Source organism: Bombina bombina, chromosome 1 (assembly GCF_027579735.1).
Source record: "Bombina bombina isolate aBomBom1 chromosome 1, aBomBom1.pri, whole genome shotgun sequence".
NCBI classification, from domain to species: domain Eukaryota; kingdom Metazoa; phylum Chordata; class Amphibia; order Anura; family Bombinatoridae; genus Bombina; species Bombina bombina.
The window spans coordinates 955381092-955398294 of NC_069499.1; the positions used below are offsets into that span (position 1 = coordinate 955381092).

General features: G+C 48.7%; 1 protein-coding gene across 1 annotated transcript in view; it reads right to left on the minus strand.

The window, feature by feature from the left end:
- Positions 1-17203, minus strand: part of LOC128661976 (piezo-type mechanosensitive ion channel component 2-like) — a 407133-nt gene that overhangs the window by 88547 nt on the left and 301383 nt on the right. Inside the window, exons 39-40 of the mRNA XM_053716001.1 lie at positions 882-1140; positions 453-641 (exon numbers count right to left, since the gene is read on the minus strand). Coding sequence (XP_053571976.1) covers positions 453-641; positions 882-1140 — 448 coding nt within the window. The remainder of the gene's footprint in view (positions 1-452; positions 642-881; positions 1141-17203) is intronic.

The window sequence follows — 17203 nt, forward strand, 5'->3', positions numbered from 1 at the left end:
TACATTTTCAAGGGAACCAGGAATTTCCATTTGTTAGGTCTTTGTTTGAGACTCTGGCAATACCATTTTATTAATTTCATTATATTTTGTTCCGATACATTCTGTAATGGGTGGGAAATATCTGGCCTTTATATGGTTTTCCGTGTCTTTGACTGTCAACTTGACCAGTTCTCTGAAGAAGAAAAATAAGGGCTTTTCCAACAGCCTGTTAATCGCTGTTTACCCAAAGTCAGTCTTCAATCATTTTTATTTTATAATAACATACACAGACAAGAAAATTCACACGCACACACTTTGTTGGTCACTTTAAACAGAGAATCAGGATTTAAAAGTGACTCAGTCATAGGTGAAGTTTTACTACCCATTCAGTTGGCCTTCCTAGGCCATTGCCTCATTAGTTTACGTATAAATACAACCCTGGTGTAAATGGCTTTAATAAAAAGACAACTTACTTTAAGTATTGATCTGTGCAAGAACAGAGCAAGAAGCTGAATAAGGTCAAAATGTACATAGCCATCTTTCTTTTCAATGCCAATGATATTGGGCAGCTGGAAGGGCTTGTCAGCATTCATGCTGCGGTAGATTGTAGATGTCCAAGGAAAGAAGCCAAACTGAAACGAATACTTGATGACCACAGTAATCTGGAAAAAAAGGGCAAAAATCATGACTGAAAATTTTGTGGATTAGAACTTGAACAAATAAATAAATTGAATGATATGAAGATACAAGACGACACTAGCATGAAAGAAAAATGTATACATATCAATGCACATAGATTTTATGTAATAAAAGAATCTAATAAAATCGTAAAGGTTTATTCCTTTCTCTTAAAGATACCCATTTTTATTTCAGAAATCCCATATACCCAGGCTAGCACTAACCTCTGTGTAAATGATAGCAGCCATCCAGAAACGCTTTGTTGGTCTCGGTACCGAAAGCATGGCCCACAGGAAGATGAGAATAGGAAGAATTAAAGAAAGGATGGACGCAGATACCATGTGGTTGAGGATGATAACAAAATAGCAAAGCATTTCGGACTTGGAAACGATGGTGTTATAGAGGGCGAAAGACAGACGCAATGGGCGGGGCAGGCTCTGGTAGAATTTTTCCGACTGATCCAGTTCTTCATCATAGTACATACTGATATAAAACAAAATATGTATCACTAGATAAAATGATAACACACTGAATAACATATTGAATATCTATGTGTGTGCAGAGATAACAGGTAAAAAGAATATCAGAAAAACTCATAAATGAAATAGCATTTTAGCAAGTGTATTGGTAAATAAATGGTAGGGAATCATAAACAGGGTTAATGGATATTTAGACTTCAAAGACAGTAAAAATCCTTTAGATTTTTATTATAACATGTTTAATTTTATGTAATAAACAACTTTGCAATATAGTTTCATTATAATTTATGTAATTCAGCTCTGAAAATTGTGTATTTTCTAATTTTCAGAGCTTGAAATGCTGACTTCTCAAGGGTGAACCTGCTACATATATTTACCTAATTGTTTTTAGCAGACTTGTCTGAAATGTTATTCTATATGAAGACAACAATTTCTTTTAATTACAAGGTGTTTACTGTCCCTTTAAAAAGATATGCAAGTTAGGCCAGATTATGAGTCGCATACAGTGGCATCAGTTACACGAGAGCGATATATGTGTATGTATGTATATATAGATGTATTTAAGTATTTATATGTGTGTGTATATATATATATATATATATATATATATATATATATATATATATATATATATATATATATATATATATATACATACAGTATATATATAGTACACAGTATCTCACAAAAGTGAGTACACCCCTCACATTTTTGTACATATTTTATTATATCTTTTCATGTGACAACACTGAAGAAATGACACTTTGCTACAATGTAAAGCAGTGAGTGTACAGCCTTTATAACACCGTGAATTTGCTTTCCCCTCAAAATAACTCAACACACAGCCATTAATGTCTAAACCGTTGGCAACAAAAGTGAGTACACCCCTAAGTGGAAATGTCCAAATTGGGCCAAAGTGTCATTATTTTGTGTGGCCACCATTATTTTCCAGCACTGCCTTAACCCTCTTAGGCATGGAGTTTACCAGAGCATCACAGGTTGCCACTGGAGTCCTCTTCCACTCCTCCATGTTGACATCCCAGAGCTGGTGGATGTTAGAGACCTTGCATTCTCCCACATTCCATTTGATGATGCCCAACAGATGCTCAATAGGGTTTAGGTCTGGAGACATGCTTGGTCAGTCCATCACCTTTACCCTCAGCTTCTTTAGCAAGGCAGTGGTCGTCTTGGAGGTGTGTTTGGGGTTGTTATTATGTTGCAATACTGCCCTGCTGCCCAGTCTCCGAAGGGATGGGATCATGCTTTGCTTCAGTATGTTACAGTACATTTTAGCATTCATGGTTCCCTCAATGAACTGTAGCTCTCCAGTGCTGGCAGCACTCATGCAGGCCCAGACCATGACACTCCCACCACCATGCTTAACTGTTGGCAAGACACACTTCTCTTTGTACTCCTCACCTGGCTGCCGCCACACACGCTTGACACCATCTGAACCAAGGAAGTTTATCTTGGTCTCATCGGACCACAGGACATGGTTCCAGTAATACATGTCCTTAGTCAGAGGCTTCCTTCTGGGATGACAGCCATGCAGACCAATTTGATGCAGTGTGCGGCGTATGGTCTGAGCACTGGCAGGCTGACCCCCCACCCCTTCAACCTCTGCAGCAATGCTGGCAGCACTCATACGTCTATTTCCCAAAGACAACCTCTGGATATGACGCTAAACACATGCACTCAACTTCTTTGGTCGACCATGTCGAGGCCTGTTCTGAATGGAACCTGTACTGTGGAACCCCTGTATGGTCTTGCCCACCTTGCTGCAACTCAGTTTCAGGGTCTTGGCAATCTTTTTATAGCCTAGGCCATCTTTATGTAGAGCAACAATTCTTTTTTTCAGATCCTCAGAGAGCTCTTTGCCATGAGGTGCTATGTTAAACTTCCAGTGACCAGTATGAGAGAGTGTGAGAGCGATAACACCAAATTTAACACACCTGCTCCCCATTCACACCTGAGACCTTGTAACACTAACGAGTCACATGACACCGGGGAGGGAAAATGGCTAATTGGGCCCAATTTGGACATTTCCACTTAGGGGTGTACTCACTTTTGTTGCCAACGCTTTAGACATTAATGGCTGTGTGTTGAGTTATTTTGAGGGGACAGCAAATTTACGCTGTTATACAGGCTGTACACTCACTACTTTACATTGTAGCAAAGTGTCATTTACAAAAATGTGATGGGTGTACTCACTTTTGTGAGATACTTTATATATATATATATATATAAATACATACGCACATTTATACATATATATGTATTATCTCAATGTTAAAGCCCTTTGCCTGCCTTTTTTTCCCCCTAACACCTGAGACCTCATATCGTTGAGCCCTTATAGCTTTTTTGTGCAATATTTCTTATTAATGTTATTATGAGTGTAACTGTATTTTGTTATATATTTTTGATGTGTTTTGTGAAACTTTTTTTGCTTTGCTTAACAGTTAACCAGAGCTCTGAGGTCACTATCCCGAAATGTGTTAAACTCAATTGCGCTCAAGCGATCGCATTTACTTTCAACTTCTAATATGAGCGCTACATCCGATGCACGCAAACAGCCACAATAAACCTGATATCACTCTTGTGTAACTGATAGCACACCACTCGTAATCTGGCCCTAACTGTTTAAAGCGTTCATGTCTTTTTAAAAGCACATAAATACATATGCATACATATATAGTCATATATATATATATAGAGAAGCAAGTAAAATGTGTTCACTCAGTACACTGGGTAAACACAAGTGATACTCTATAGTTGGCGCTAGTCAGTATTGTGTAGGGTATAGTGGCAGCTATATAGAACAAATACTGGTTGAGATGTGAAGTCCCAGTCAGTAAGTGGAAAATGTGTATACAAGGATGGATACAGCGCCTATATATCCATTAAATATGGGTGGTAAGTGGGAATATGAGTGAGAGCTAAGGATAATTAGTTAAGGAAAAATAACCATTAAAAGAATATAAAAGAATGTTAAAATAAATGATGCTAGAAGAGTAATGAATAGATTATGAAACAATGTTCATATGAGTCTTTAGACAATATACAGTCCGTGGTTAATCTTCACATGAAGTTGATGTCAGTAAATAGATGGTATATAATACCCTTACCAGATATTACCTCAATCTAATGAGGTAAGTATGCCGCACTGGGGGTATATACAGATGGTAGAATCTTCTCCTTGTATCCAGATGTGGTGCCTCTTGGGTTTTCGTTAGCCTCCTGGAGTATGCAGGGATGTGTTTCTGGTTGTAGATAGATCCCTTGTACTTCCTTTATGTTGGTAGTTAGCCTCTTGGAGTACCTTTTCTGTCTTGGTATAAAAATCTGATTCTCACGGTAAGAAGCTGTACTGCTGGGAATCCGGTTATTATGAGCCTCCTGCCGCCGCACACTCAATAACTACCCCGGACGTCTCTCTTCCGGGGTAGTTATTGAGTGTGCAGCGGCAGGAGGCTCATAATAACCGGATTCCCAGCAGTACAGCTTCTTACCGTGAGAATCAGATTTTTATACCAAGACACTAGTCCTAAAGCCCGTTCACACAGGCCATTTTTTGCAGTACAGCGGTCCCACCCCTTGCTCTCTCTCCCCCCCTCTTTTGCTTTCTCTCTCCCCCTCTCTTTTGCTTTCTCTCTCCCCCTCTCTTTTGCTTTCTCTCTCCCCCTCTCTTTTGCTCTCTCTCCCCCCTCTCTTTTGCGCTCTCTCCCCCTCTCTTTTGCACTCTCTCTCGCTCCCCCTCTCTTTTGCGCTCTCTCTCGCTCCACCTCTCTTTTGCTCTCTCTCTCTCCCCCTCTCTTTTGCTCTCTCTCTCTCCCTCTCTTTTGCTCTTTCTCCCCCCCTCTCTTTTGCTCTCTCTCTCCCCCCTCTCTTTTGCTCTCCCTCCCCTCTCTTTTGCTCTTTCTCCCCCCCTCTCTTTTGCTTTCTCTCCCCCTCTCTTTTGCTCTCTCCCCCCTCTCTTTTGCGCTCTCTCCCCCTCTCTTTTGTGCTCTTTCTCCCCCTCTCTTTTGCGCTCTCTCTCCCCCCCTCTCTTTTGCGCTCTCTCTCTCCCCCCTATCTTTTGCTTTCTCTCTCCCCTCTCTTTTGTGCTCTCTCTCCCCCCTCTGTTTTGCTCTCTCCCCCTCTCTTTTGCTCTCTCTCCCCCTCTCTTTTGCTCTCTCTCTCTCCCGTCTCTTTTTGCTCTCTCTCCCCCCTCTCTTTTGCTCTCTCCCCCCCTCTCTCTCTCCCCCCTCTCTCTCTCCCCTCTCTCTCTCCCACCCTCTCCCCTCTCTCTCTCTCTCTCCCCTCTCTCTCTCTCTCTCTCTCCCTCCTCTCTCTCTCTCCACCTCTCTCTCTCCCCCTCTCTCTCTCCCCCTCTCTTTTGCTCTCTCTCCCCCTTCTCTTTTGCTCTCTCTCCCCCCTCACTTTTGTGCTCTCTCTCCCTCTCCCCCTCTTTTGCTCTATCTCCCCCTCTCTCTCTCCCCCTCTTTTTCTCTCTCCCCGCTCTCTCTCTCTCTCTCCCCCTCTCTTTTGCTCTCTCTCACCCCTCTCTTTTGCTCTCTCTCCCCCCTCTCTTTTGCTCTTTCTCCCCCTCTCTTTTGCTTTCTCTCTCCCCTCTCTTTTGCTCTCTCCCCCCTCTCTTTTGCTCTCTCTCCCCCTTTCTTTTGCTCTCTCTCCCCCTCTCTTTTGCTCTCTCTCTCCCTCCCTCTCTTTTGCTCTCTCTCCCCCTCTTTTTTTGCTCTCCCCTCTCTCTCTCCCCCCTCTCTCCCCCCTCTCTCCCCCATCTCTCCCCCCCTTCTCTCCCCCCTCTCCCCCCATCTCTCCCCCCCTCTCTCTCTCTCCCACCTCTCTCTCCTCTCTCTCTCCCCCCCCCTCTTTTGCTCTCTCTCCCCCTCTTTGCTCTCTCTCCCCTTTCTTTTGCTTTTCCCCCTCTCTTTTGCTCCCTCTCTCCCCCCTCTTTTGCTTTCTCTCCCCCCTCTCTTTTGCCCTCTCTCTCCCCCTCTCTTTGGTGCACTCTCTCTCTCCCCCTCTCTTTTGTGCTCTCTCTCCCCCTCTCTTTTGTGCTCTCTCTCCCCCCTCTCTTTTGCTCTCTCACTCCCCCTCTTTTTTGCGCTCTCCCTCCCCCTCTCTTTTGCTCTCTCTCCCCCTCTCTTTTGCTTTCTCTCTCCCCTCTCTTTTGCGCTCTTTCTCCACCCTCTGTTTTGCTCTCTCTCTCCCCCTCTCTTTTGCTCTCTCTCTCCCTCCTCTCTTTTGCTATCTCTCTCTCTCTCCCCGTCTCTTTTTGCTCTCTCTCCCCCTCTCTTTTGCTCTCTCCCCCTCTCCCCCTCTCTCTCTTCCCTCTCTCTCTCTCCCCCCCCCTCTCTCTCTCTCTCCCCCCCCTCTCTCTCTCCCCCTCTCTCTCTCACTCCCCCCTCTCTCTCCCTCCTTCTCTCTCTCTCTCTCTCTCTCTCTCTCTCTCTCTCTCTCCTCCCTCTCTCTCTCCCCCCTCCCTTTTGCTCTTTCTCCCCCCCTCTCTTTTGCACTCTCCCCTCTTTTGCTATCTCTCTCCCTCTTTTGCTCTCTCTCCCCCTCTCTTTTGCTCTCTCTCCCCCTCTCTTTTGCTTTCTTTCTCTCCCCTCTCTCTCTCTCTACTCCTCTATTTTGCTCTTTCTCTCTCCCCCTCTCTGTTGCTTTCTCTCTCTCCCCCTCTCTCCCCCCCCTCTACACTAGTCCTAAAGCCCGTTCACACAGGCCATTTTTTGCAGTACAGCGGTCCCACCCCTTGCTCTCTCTCCCCCCCCCTCTTTTGCTTTCTCTCTCCCCCTCTCTTTTGCTTTCTCTCTCCCCCTCTCTTTTGCTCTCTCTCCCCCCTCTCTTTTGCGCGCTCTCCCCCTCTCTTTTGCACTCTCTCTCGCTCCCCCTCTCTTTTGCGCTCTCTCTCGCTCCACCTCTCTTTTGCTCTCTCTCTCTCCCCCTCTCTTTTGCTCTCTCTCTCTCCCTCTCTTTTGCTCTTTCTTCCCCCCCTCTCTTTTGCTCTCTCTCTCCCCCCTCTCTTTTGCTCTCCCTCCCCTTTCTTTTGCTCTCCCTCCCCTTTCTTTTGCTCTTTCCCCTCTCTTTTGCTCCATCGCTCCCCCCTCTCTTTTGCTTTCTCTCCACCTCTCTTTTGCTCTCTCCCCCCTCTCTTTTGCGCTCTCTCCCCCTCTCTTTTGTGCTCTTTCTCCCCCTCTCTTTTGCGCTCTTTCTCCCCCCTCTCTTTTGCGCTCTCTCTCCCCCCTATCTTTTGCTTTCTCTCTCCCCTCTCTTTTGTGCTCTCTCTCCCCCCTCTGTTTTGCTCTCTCCCCCTCTCTTTTGCTCTCTCTCCCCCTCTCTTTTGCTCTCTCTCTCTCCCGTCTCTTTTTGCTCTCTCTCCCCCCCTCTTTTGCTTTCTCTCTCCCCCTCTCTTTTGCTTTCTCTCTCCCCCTCTCTTTTGCTCTCTCTCCCCCCTCTCTTTTGCGCTCTCTCCCCCTCTCTTTTGCACTCTCTCTCGCTCCCCCTCTCTTTTGCACTCTCTCTCGCTCCACCTCTCTTTTGCTCTCTCTCTCTCCCCCTCTCTTTTGCTCTCTCTCTCTCCCTCTCTTTTGCTCTTTCTCCCCCCTCTCTTTTGCTCTCTCTCTCCCCCCTCTCTTTTGCTCTCCCTCCCCTCTCTTTTGCTCTTTCTCCCCCCCTCTCTTTTGCTTTCTCTCCCCCTCTCTTTTGCTCTCTCCCCCCTCTCTTTTGCGCTCTCTCCCCCTCTCTTTTGTGCTCTTTCTCCGCCTCTCTTTTGCGCTCTCTCTCCCCCCCCTCTCTTTTGCGCTCTCTCTCTCCCCCCTATCTTTTGCTTTCTCTCTCCCCTCTCTTTTGTGCTCTCTCTCCCCCCTCTGTTTTGCTCTCTCCCCCTCTCTTTTGCTCTCTCTCCCCTTCTCTTTTGCTCTCTCTCTCTCCCGTCTCTTTTTGCTCTCTCTCCCCCCTCTCTTTTGCTCTCTCCCCCCCTCTCTCTCTCCCCTCTCTCTCTCCCACCCTCTCCCCTCTCTCTCTCTCTCTCTCTCTCTCTCTCTCCCCTCTCTCTCTCTCTCTCCCTCCTCTCTCTCTCTCCACCTCTCTCTCTCCCCCTCTCTCTCTCCCCCTCTCTTTTGCTCTCTCTCCCCCTTCTCTTTTGCTCTCTCTCCCCCCTCACTTTTGCGCTCTCTCTCCCTCTCCCCCTCTTTTGCTCTATCTCCCCCTCTCTCTCTCCCCCTCTTTTTCTCTCTCCCCGCTCTCTCTCTCTCTCTCCCCCTCTCTTTTGCTCTCTCTCACCCCTCTCTTTTGCTCTCTCTCCCCCCTCTCTTTTGCTCTTTCTCCCCCTCTCTTTTGCTTTCTCTCTCCCCTCTCTTTTGCTCTCTCCCCCCTCTCTTTTGCTCTCTCTCCCCCTTTCTTTTGCTCTCTCTCCCCCTCTCTTTTGCTCTCTCTCTCCCTCCCTCTCTTTTGCTCTCTCTCCCCCTCTTTTTTTGCTCTCCCCTCTCTCTCTCCCCCCTCTCTCCCCCCTCTCTCCCCCATCTCTCCCCCCCCTTCTCTCCCCCCTCTCCCCCCCTTCTCTCCCCCCTCTCCCCCCCATCTCTCCCCCCCTTCTCTCCCCACTCCCCCCCTCTCTCTCTCTCTCTCTCTCTCTCTCTCTCCCACCTCTCTCTCCTCCCTCTCTCCCCCCCCTCTCTTTTGCTCTCTCTCCCCCTCTTTGCTCTCTCTCCCCTTTCTTTTGCTTTTCCCCCTCTCTTTTGCTCCCTCTCTCCCCCCTCTTTTGCTTTCTCTCCCCCCTCTCTTTTGCCCTCTCTCTCCCCCTCTCTTTTGTGCTCTCTCTCCCCCCTCTCTTTTGTGCTCTCTCTCCCCCCTCTCTTTTGCTCTCTCACTCCCCCTCTTTTTTGCGCTCTCCCTCCCCCTCTCTTTTGCTCTCTCTCCCCCTCTCTTTTGCTTTCTCTCTCCCCTCTCTTTTGCGCTCTTTCTCCACCCTCTGTTTTGCTCTCTCTCTCCCCCTCTCTTTTGCTCTCTCTCTCCCTCCTCTCTTTTGCTATCTCTCTCTCTCTCCCCGTCTCTTTTTGCTCTCTCTCCCCCTCTCTTTTGCTCTCTCCCCCTCTCCCCCTCTCTCTCTTCCCTCTCTCTCTCTCCCCCCCTCTCTCTCTCTCTCCCCCCCCTCTCTCTCTCCCCCTCTCTCTCTCACTCCCCCCTCTCTCTCCCTCCTTCTCTCTCTCTCTCTCTCTCTCTCTCTCTCTCCTCCCTCTCTCTCTCCCCCCTCCCTTTTGCTCTTTCTCCCCCCTCTCTTTTGCACTCTCCCCTCTTTTGCTATCTCTCTCCCTCTTTTGCTCTCTCTCCCCCTCTCTTTTGCTCTCTCTCCCCCTCTCTTTTGCTTTCTTTCTCTCCCCTCTCTCTCTCTCTACCCCTCTATTTTGCTCTTTCTCTCTCCCCCTCTCTGTTGCTTTCTCTCTCTCCCCCTCTCTCCCCCCCTCTACACTAGTCCTAAAGCCCGTTCACACAGGCCATTTTTTGCAGTACAGCGGTCCCACCCCTTGCTCTCTCTCCCCCCCCCTCTTTTGCTTTCTCTCTCCCCCTCTCTTTTGCTTTCTCTCTCCCCTTCTCTTTTGCTCTCTCTCCCCCCTCTCTTTTGCGCGCTCTCCCCCTCTCTTTTGCACTCTCTCTCGCTCCCCCTCTCTTTTGCGCTCTCTCTCGCTCCACCTCTCTTTTGCTCTCTCTCTCTCCCCCTCTCTTTTGCTCTCTCTCTCTCCCTCTCTTTTGCTCTTTCTCCCCCCTCTCTTTTGCTCTCTCTCTCCCCCCTCTCTTTTGCTCTCCCTCCCCTTTCTTTTGCTCTTTCCCCTCTCTTTTGCTCCATCGCTCCCCCCTCTCTTTTGCTTTCTCTCCACCTCTCTTTTGCTCTCTCCCCCCCTCTCTTTTGCGCTCTCTCCCCCTCTCTTTTGTGCTCTTTCTCCCCCTCTCTTTTGCGCTCTTTCTCCCCCCCTCTCTTTTGCGCTCTCTCTCCCCCCTATCTTTTGCTTTCTCTCTCCCCTCTCTTTTGTGCTCTCTCTCCCCCCTCTGTTTTGCTCTCTCCCCCTCTCTTTTGCTCTCTCTCCCCCTCTCTTTTGCTCTCTCTCTCTCCCGTCTCTTTTTGCTCTCTCTCCCCCCTCTCTTTTGCTCTCCCCCCCTCTCTCTCCCCCCCCTCTCTCTCCCCTCTCTCTCTCCCACCCTCTCCCCTCTCTCTCTCTCTCTCTCTCTCTCCCCTCTCTCTCTCTCCCTCCTCTCTCTCTCCCCCTCTCTCTCTCCCCCTCTCTTTTGCTCTCTCTCCCCCTTCTCTTTTGCTCTCTCTCCCCCCTCACTTTTGCGCTCTCTCTCCCTCTCCCCCTCTTTTGCTCTATCTCCCCCCCTCTCTCCCCCTCTTTTTCTCTCTCCCCGCTCTCTCTCTCTCCCCCTCTCTTTTGCTCTCTCTTACCCCTCTCTTTTGCTCTCTCTCCCCCCTCTCTTTTGCTCTTTCTCCCCCCTCTCTTTTGCTTTCTCTCTCCCCTCTCTTTTGCTCTCTCCCCCCTCTCTTTTGCTCTCTCTCCCCCTTTCTTTTGCTCTCTCTCCCCCTCTCTTTTGCTCTCTCTCTCCCTCCCTCTCTTTTGCTCTCTCTCCCCCCTCTTTTTTTGCTCTCCACTCTCTCTCTCCCCCCACTCTCTCCCCCCTCTCTCCCCCCTCTCTCCCCATCTCTCCCCCCTCTCACCCCCCTTCTCTCCCCCCTCTCCCCCCACCTCTCTCTCTCCTCCCTCTCTCTCTCCCCCCTCTCTTTTGTTCTCTCTCCCCCTCTTTGCTCTCTCCCCTTTCTTTTGCTTTTCCCCCTCTCTTTTGCTCCCTCTCTCCCCCCTCTTTTGCATTCTCTCCCCCCTCTCTTTTGTCCTCTCTCTCTCCCCCTCTCTTTGGTGCACTCTCTCTCTCCCCCTCTCTTTTGTGCTCTCTCTCCCCCTCTCTTTTGTGCTCTCTCTCCCCCCTCTCTTTTGCTATCTCACTCCCCCTCTCTTTTGCGCTCTCCCACCCCCTCTCTTTTGCTCTCTCTCCCCCTTTCTTTTGCTTTCTATCTCCCCTCTCTTTTGCGCTCTTTCTCCACCCTCTGTTTTGCTCTCTCTCTCCCCCTCTCTTTTGCTCTCTCTCTCCCTCCTCTCTTTTGCTATCTCTCTCTCTCTCCCCGTCTCTTTTTGCTCTCTCTCCCCCCTCTCTTTTGCTCTCTCCCCCTCTCCCCCCTCTCTCTCTTCCCTCTCTCTCTCTCTCTCCCCCTCTCTCTCTCTCTCCCCATCTCTCTCTCACTCCCCCCTCTCTCTCCCTCCTTCTCTCTCTCTCTCTCTCTCTCTCTCTCTCTCTTTCTCCTCCCTCTCTCTCCCCCCTCTCTCTCTCCCCCCTCCCTTTTGCTCTTTCTCCCCCCTCTCTTTTGCTCTCTCCCCTCTTTTGCTATCTCTCTCCCTCTTTTGCTCTCTCTCCCCCTCTCTTTTGCTCTCTCTCCCCCTCTCTTTTGCTTTCTTTCTCTCCCCTCTCTCTCTCTCTCCCCCTCTCTTTTGCTCTTTCTCTCTCCCCCTCTCTTTTGCTTTCTCTCTCTCCCCCTCTCTCTCCCCCCCCCTCTCTCTCCCCCCTTCTCTCTCTCTCTCCTTCTCCTCCCTCTCTCTCTATCCCCCCTCTCTCTCTCCTCCCTCTCTCTCTCCCCCCCCTCTCTCTCTCCCCCCCTCTCTTCTGCTTTCTCTCCCCCCTCTCTTTTGCACTTTCTCTCCCCCTCCCTCTCTCTCTCTCCCCATCTTTTGCTCGCTCTCTCCCCCTCTTTTTCTCTCTCCCCCTCTCTCTCTCCCCCTCTCTTTTGATCTCTCTCCCCCCTCTCTTTTGCTCTCTCTCCCCCCTCTCTTTTGCTTTCTTTCTCCCCTCTCTTTTGCTCTCTCTCTTCCCCTCTCTTTGGCTCTTTCTCTCTCCCCCTCTCTTTTGTTCTTTCTCTCCCCCCTTTCTTTTGCTCTCTCCTTCCCTCCCTCTCTTTTGCTCTCTCTCTCCCCCTCTTTTTTGCTCTCTCCCCCCTCTCTCCCCGATCTCTTTCTCTCTCTCCCCCTCTCTCTCTCCTCCCTCTTTTGCTCTCTCTCCCCCTCTTTGCTCTCTCTCCCCCTCTTTTGCTCTCTCTCCCCCTCTTTTGCTCTCTCTCCCCCTCTCTTTTGCTCTCTCTCTCCCCCTCTCTTTTGCTCTCTCCCCCCCTTCTTTTGCTCTCTCTCTTTGCTCTCTCTATCCCCCTCTCTTTTGCTTTCTCTTTCCCACCTCTCTCTCTACCCCCTCTCTTTTGCTCTCTCTCCCACCTTTCTTTTGCGCTCTTCCCCCTCTCTCTTGCTCTCTCTCCCCCTCTCTTTTGCTCTCTCTCCTCCTCTCTTTTACGCGCTCTCTCTCCCCCTCTCTTTCTCTCTCCCCCCTCTCTTTCTCTCTCTCCCCCCTCTCTCTCTCCCCCTCTCTTTTGCTCTCTCTCCCCCCTTTCTTTTGTGCTCTCTACCCTCTCTTTTGCGCTCTTTCTCCACCCTCTGTTTTGCTCTCTCTCTCCCCCTCTCTTTTGCTCTCTCTCTCCCCCCTCTCTTTTGCTATCTCTCTCTCTCTCCCCATCTCTTTTGCTCTCTCCCCCTCTCTCTCTTCCCTCTCTCTCTCTTCCTCTCTCTCTCTCCCCCTCTCTCTCCCCCTCTCTCTCTCCCCCTCTCTCTCTCTCTCTCTCTCCCCCTCTCTCTCTCACTCCCCCCTCTCTCTCCCTCCTTCTCTCTCTCTCTCTCTCTCTCTCTCCTCCCTCTCTCTCCCCCCTCTCTCTCCCCCCTCCCTTTTGCTCTTTCTCCCCCCCTCTCTTTTGCTCTCTCCCCCTCTTTTGCTATCTCTCTCCCTCTTTTGCTCTCTCTCCACCTCTCTTTTGCTCTCTCTCCCCCTCTCTTTTGCTTTCTATCCCCCTCTCTTTTGCTTTCTTTCTCTCCCCTCTCTCTCTACCCCTCTCTTTTGCTCTTTCTCTCTCCCCCTCTCTTTTGCTTTCTCTCTCTCCCCCTCTCTCTCCCCCCTTCTCTCTCTCTATATATATATCCCCCCTCTCTCTCTCCTCCCTCTCTCTCTCCCCCCCTCTCTTTTGCTTTCTATCCCCCCTCTCTTTTGCACTTTCTCTCCCCCTCCCTCTCTCTCTCTCCCCCTCTTTTGCTCTCTCTCTCCCCCTCTTTTGCTCTCTTCCCCCCTCTCTCTCTCCCCCTCTCTTTTGATCTTTCTCCCCCCTCTCTTTTGCTCTCTCTCCCCCCTCTCTTTTGCTTTCTCTCTCCCCTCTCTTTTGCTCTCTCTCTTCCCCTCTCTTTTGCTCTTTCTCTCTCCCCCTCTCTTTTGTTCTTTCTCTCCCCCCTTTCTTTTGCTCTCTCCCTCCCTCCCTCTCTTTTGCTCTCTCTCTCTCCCCCTCTTTTTTTGCTCTCTCCCCCTCTCTCCCCCATCTCTTCTCTCTCTCTCTCTCTCTCTCCCCCTCCCTCTCTCTCTCCCCCCTCTTTTGCTCTCTCTCCCCCTCTTTGCTCTCTCTCCCCCTCTTTTGCTCTCTCTCCCCCTCTTTTGCTCTCTCTCCCTCTCTTTTGCTCTCTCCCCCCTCTCTTTTGCTCTCTCTCCCCCCTCTTTTCCTCTCTCGCTTTGATCTCTCTATCCCCCTCTCTTTTGCTTTTGCTTTCCCACCTCTCTCTCTCCCCCCTCTCTTTTGCTCTCTCTCCCACATTTCTTTTGCGCTCTTCCCCCTCTCTCTTGCTCTCTCTCCCCCTTCTCTTTTGCGCTCTCTCTCTCTCCCCCTCTCTTTCTCTCTCCCCCTCTCTTTCTCTCTCCCCCCTCTCTTTCTCTCTCTCCCCCTCTCTCTCTCCCCCTCTCTTTTGCTCTCTCTCCCCCCTTTCTTTTGTGCTCTCTCCCTCCTCTCTTTTACTCTCTCCCCCTCTCTTTTGCACTCTCTCCTTCCTCTCTTTTGCACTCTCTCCTTCCTCTCTTTTGCTCTTTCTCTCTCTCCCCCCTCTTTTGCTCTCTCTTCCCCTCTTTGCTCTCTCTCCCCCACTTTTGCTCTCTCTGCCCCTCTTTTGCTCTCTCTCCCCCTCTCTTTTGCCCCCCCTCTTTTGCTCTCTCTCTTTGCTCTCTCTATCCCCCTCTCTTTTGCTTTCTCTTTCCCACCTCTCTCTCTCCCCCCTCTCTTTTGCTCTCTCTCCCACCTTTCTTTTGCGCTCTTCCCCCTCTCTCTTGCTCTCTATCCCCCCTCTTTTTTGCTCTCTCTCTCCCCTTCTTTGCTCTCTCTCTCCCCCTCTATTTCTCTCTCCCCCTCTCTTTCTCTCTCTCCCCCCCTCTCTTTTGCTCTCTCTCCCCCCTTTCTTTTGTGCTCTCTCCCTCCTCTCTTTTACTCTCTCCCCCCTCTCTTTTGCACTCTCTCCTTCCTCTCTTTTGCGCTTTCTCTTTCTCCCCCCTCTTTTGCTCTCTCTCCCCCTCTTTGCTCTCTCTCCCCCACTTTTGCTCTCTCTCCCCCTCTTTGGCTCTCTCTCCCCCTCTCTTTTGCTCTCTCTCCCCCTCTCTTTTGCTCTCCCCCCTCTTTTGCTCTCTCTATTTGCTCTCTCTATCCCCCTCTCTTTTGCTTTCTCTTTCCCACCTCTCTCTCTCCCCCCTCTCTTTTGCTCTCTCTCCCACCTTTCTTTTGCGCTCTTCCCCCTCTCTCTTGCTCTCTATCCCCCCTCTCTTTTGCTCTCTCTCTCCCCTTCTTTTGCTCTCTCTCTCCCCCTCTATTTCTCTCTCACCCCTCTCTTTCTCTCTCTCCCCCCTCTCTCTCTCCCCCTCTCTTTTGCTCTCTCTCCCCCTTACTTTTGTGCTCTCTCCCTCCTCTCTTTTCCTCTCTCTCCCCCTCTCTTTTGCACTCTCTCCTTCCTCTCTTTTGCGCTTTTTCTCTCTCTCCCCTCTTTTACTCTCTCTCTCTCCCCCCCCCACTCTTTTGCTCTCTCTCCCCCTTCTCTTTTTCTTTCTCCTCCTCTCTTTTGCTTTCTCTCTCCCCCTCTCTTTTGCTCTCTCTCTTTCCCCCCTCTATTTTTTCTCTTTCCCCCCTCTATTTTTTTCTCTCTCTTCCCTCTTTTTTGCTCTTTCCCCTCTTTTTTGCTCTTTACCCTCTCTTTTGCTCTTTACCCTCTCTTTTGCTCTCTCTCCCCTCTCTTTTGCTCTCTATCCCCCCTCTCTTTTGCTCTCTCTCTCCCCTTCTTTTGCTCTCTCTCTCCCCCTCTATTTCTCTCTCACCCCTCTCTTTCTCTCTCTCCCCCCTCTCTCTCTCCCCCTCTCTTTTGCTCTCTCTCCCCCTTACTTTTGTGCTCTCTCCCTCCTCTCTTTTCCTCTCTCTCCCCCTCTCTTTTGCACTCTCTCCTTCCTCTCTTTTGCGCTTTTTCTCTCTCTCCCCTCTTTTACTCTCTCTCTCTCCCCCCCCACTCTTTTGCTCTCTCTCCCCCTTCTCTTTTTCTTTCTCCTCCTCTCTTTTGCTTTCTCTCTCCCCCTCTCTTTTGCTCTCTCTCTTTCCCCCCTCTATTTTTTCTCTTTCCCCCCTCTATTTTTTTCTCTCTCTTCCCTCTTTTTTGCTCTTTCCCCTCTTTTTTGCTCTTTCCCATCTCTTTTGCTCTCTCTCCCTCTCTTTCTCTCTCTCCCCCCTCTCTTTTGATCTGTCTCTCTCACATGCGCTCGACCACCCCCCAGCCCCACCCGGTCCCGCCCGCTACTTCTGGCCCCGTTTACTCCACGTCCGGCCACGCCCGCTCACATCTGGTCACGCCCACTCCCACCCACCGTTGTCACGCCGTAGACAGCAGATCAGGTAGACTCTAAGGCCAGGTGTGTTTGTCCTTGCGCTGTCTCGACTGCGCATGACAACTTCGGACAAACACACTTGGTCTTTTATATTATAGGATATATATATATATATATATATATATATATATATATATATATATATATATTGTAACAACAAGCTATGTGTCAGCGCTGGAAAACCTCTATACTGTATGGACAAAGATAAGTGAGTAACCAGGGGCGGAATAATACTCGAAAGCTTCTATCAGAAAAAAGACAGAACCTTTAAGGCCACTACAATAAAGGGAGTCTATACAGAAAATAATGCACAAGAGAAGATCAGACAGCTCTCTCAGATATTAAGCCATAAGAAAAAGAAATGACAAAACAAAAGGAGAAAACCAACATAGTGTAATCTGTTAATAGATAGATATCAGAAATCTGTGTGAGTGGTGGTGCTCACCTGACCAACCCTCAAGTACTATGAGGTATGGTAAGAGCCTATAAGGGAAAATTTAGATTCCCAATGGTGTATGGTTTAATTAGCAAATAATAAGTAGCTTGAGATTAGATGCGGATCTATAGTAATGGGACACTTCTAAATTGTCATAAGAATAGGACATGAGCTAATATCTCAGCTCAAAAACTCTAGAGAGCAACGTATATATAAATCTAAATATAAACACTGCAAAAATGGAAAATAATATAATTTGCATTCATTAAATCATGATTGAATTTTAAAAATAATAAAAACAATAATCCAAAAAATATATTTGTTGTTTATTAACAAATTTTCCAAAAATTGTAGATTCCAAAAAATAGTAGATATGGATCTGTGGCTTAAAACTCACAAAAAGGCAGCTATGGCACCACCACTCTCTCAGATATTAAGCCATAAGAAAAAGAAATTACAGAACAAAAAGAGAAAACCAACATAGTGTAATCTGTTAATAGCTAGATATCAGAAATCTGTGTGAGTGGTGGTGCCATAGCTGCCTTTTTGTGAGTTTTAAGCCACAGCTCCATATCTACTATTTTTTTGAATCTACAATTTTTGGAAAATTTGTTAATATACATATATACACACATACAACCATATGTGCATTGGAGCCCTTGGCAGTCAAGTAGATAAAAACATGAAAAAGCATATTTATGCAACGTTCATATTCAAGAAAGTGTTATACTGTGTTTTAAATGTAAATATCTCACATTCCAATGTTCTGCACATAGCAAAATATGTTTTATGTATTTTTAAATAGATATTCCTATATATATCTGTA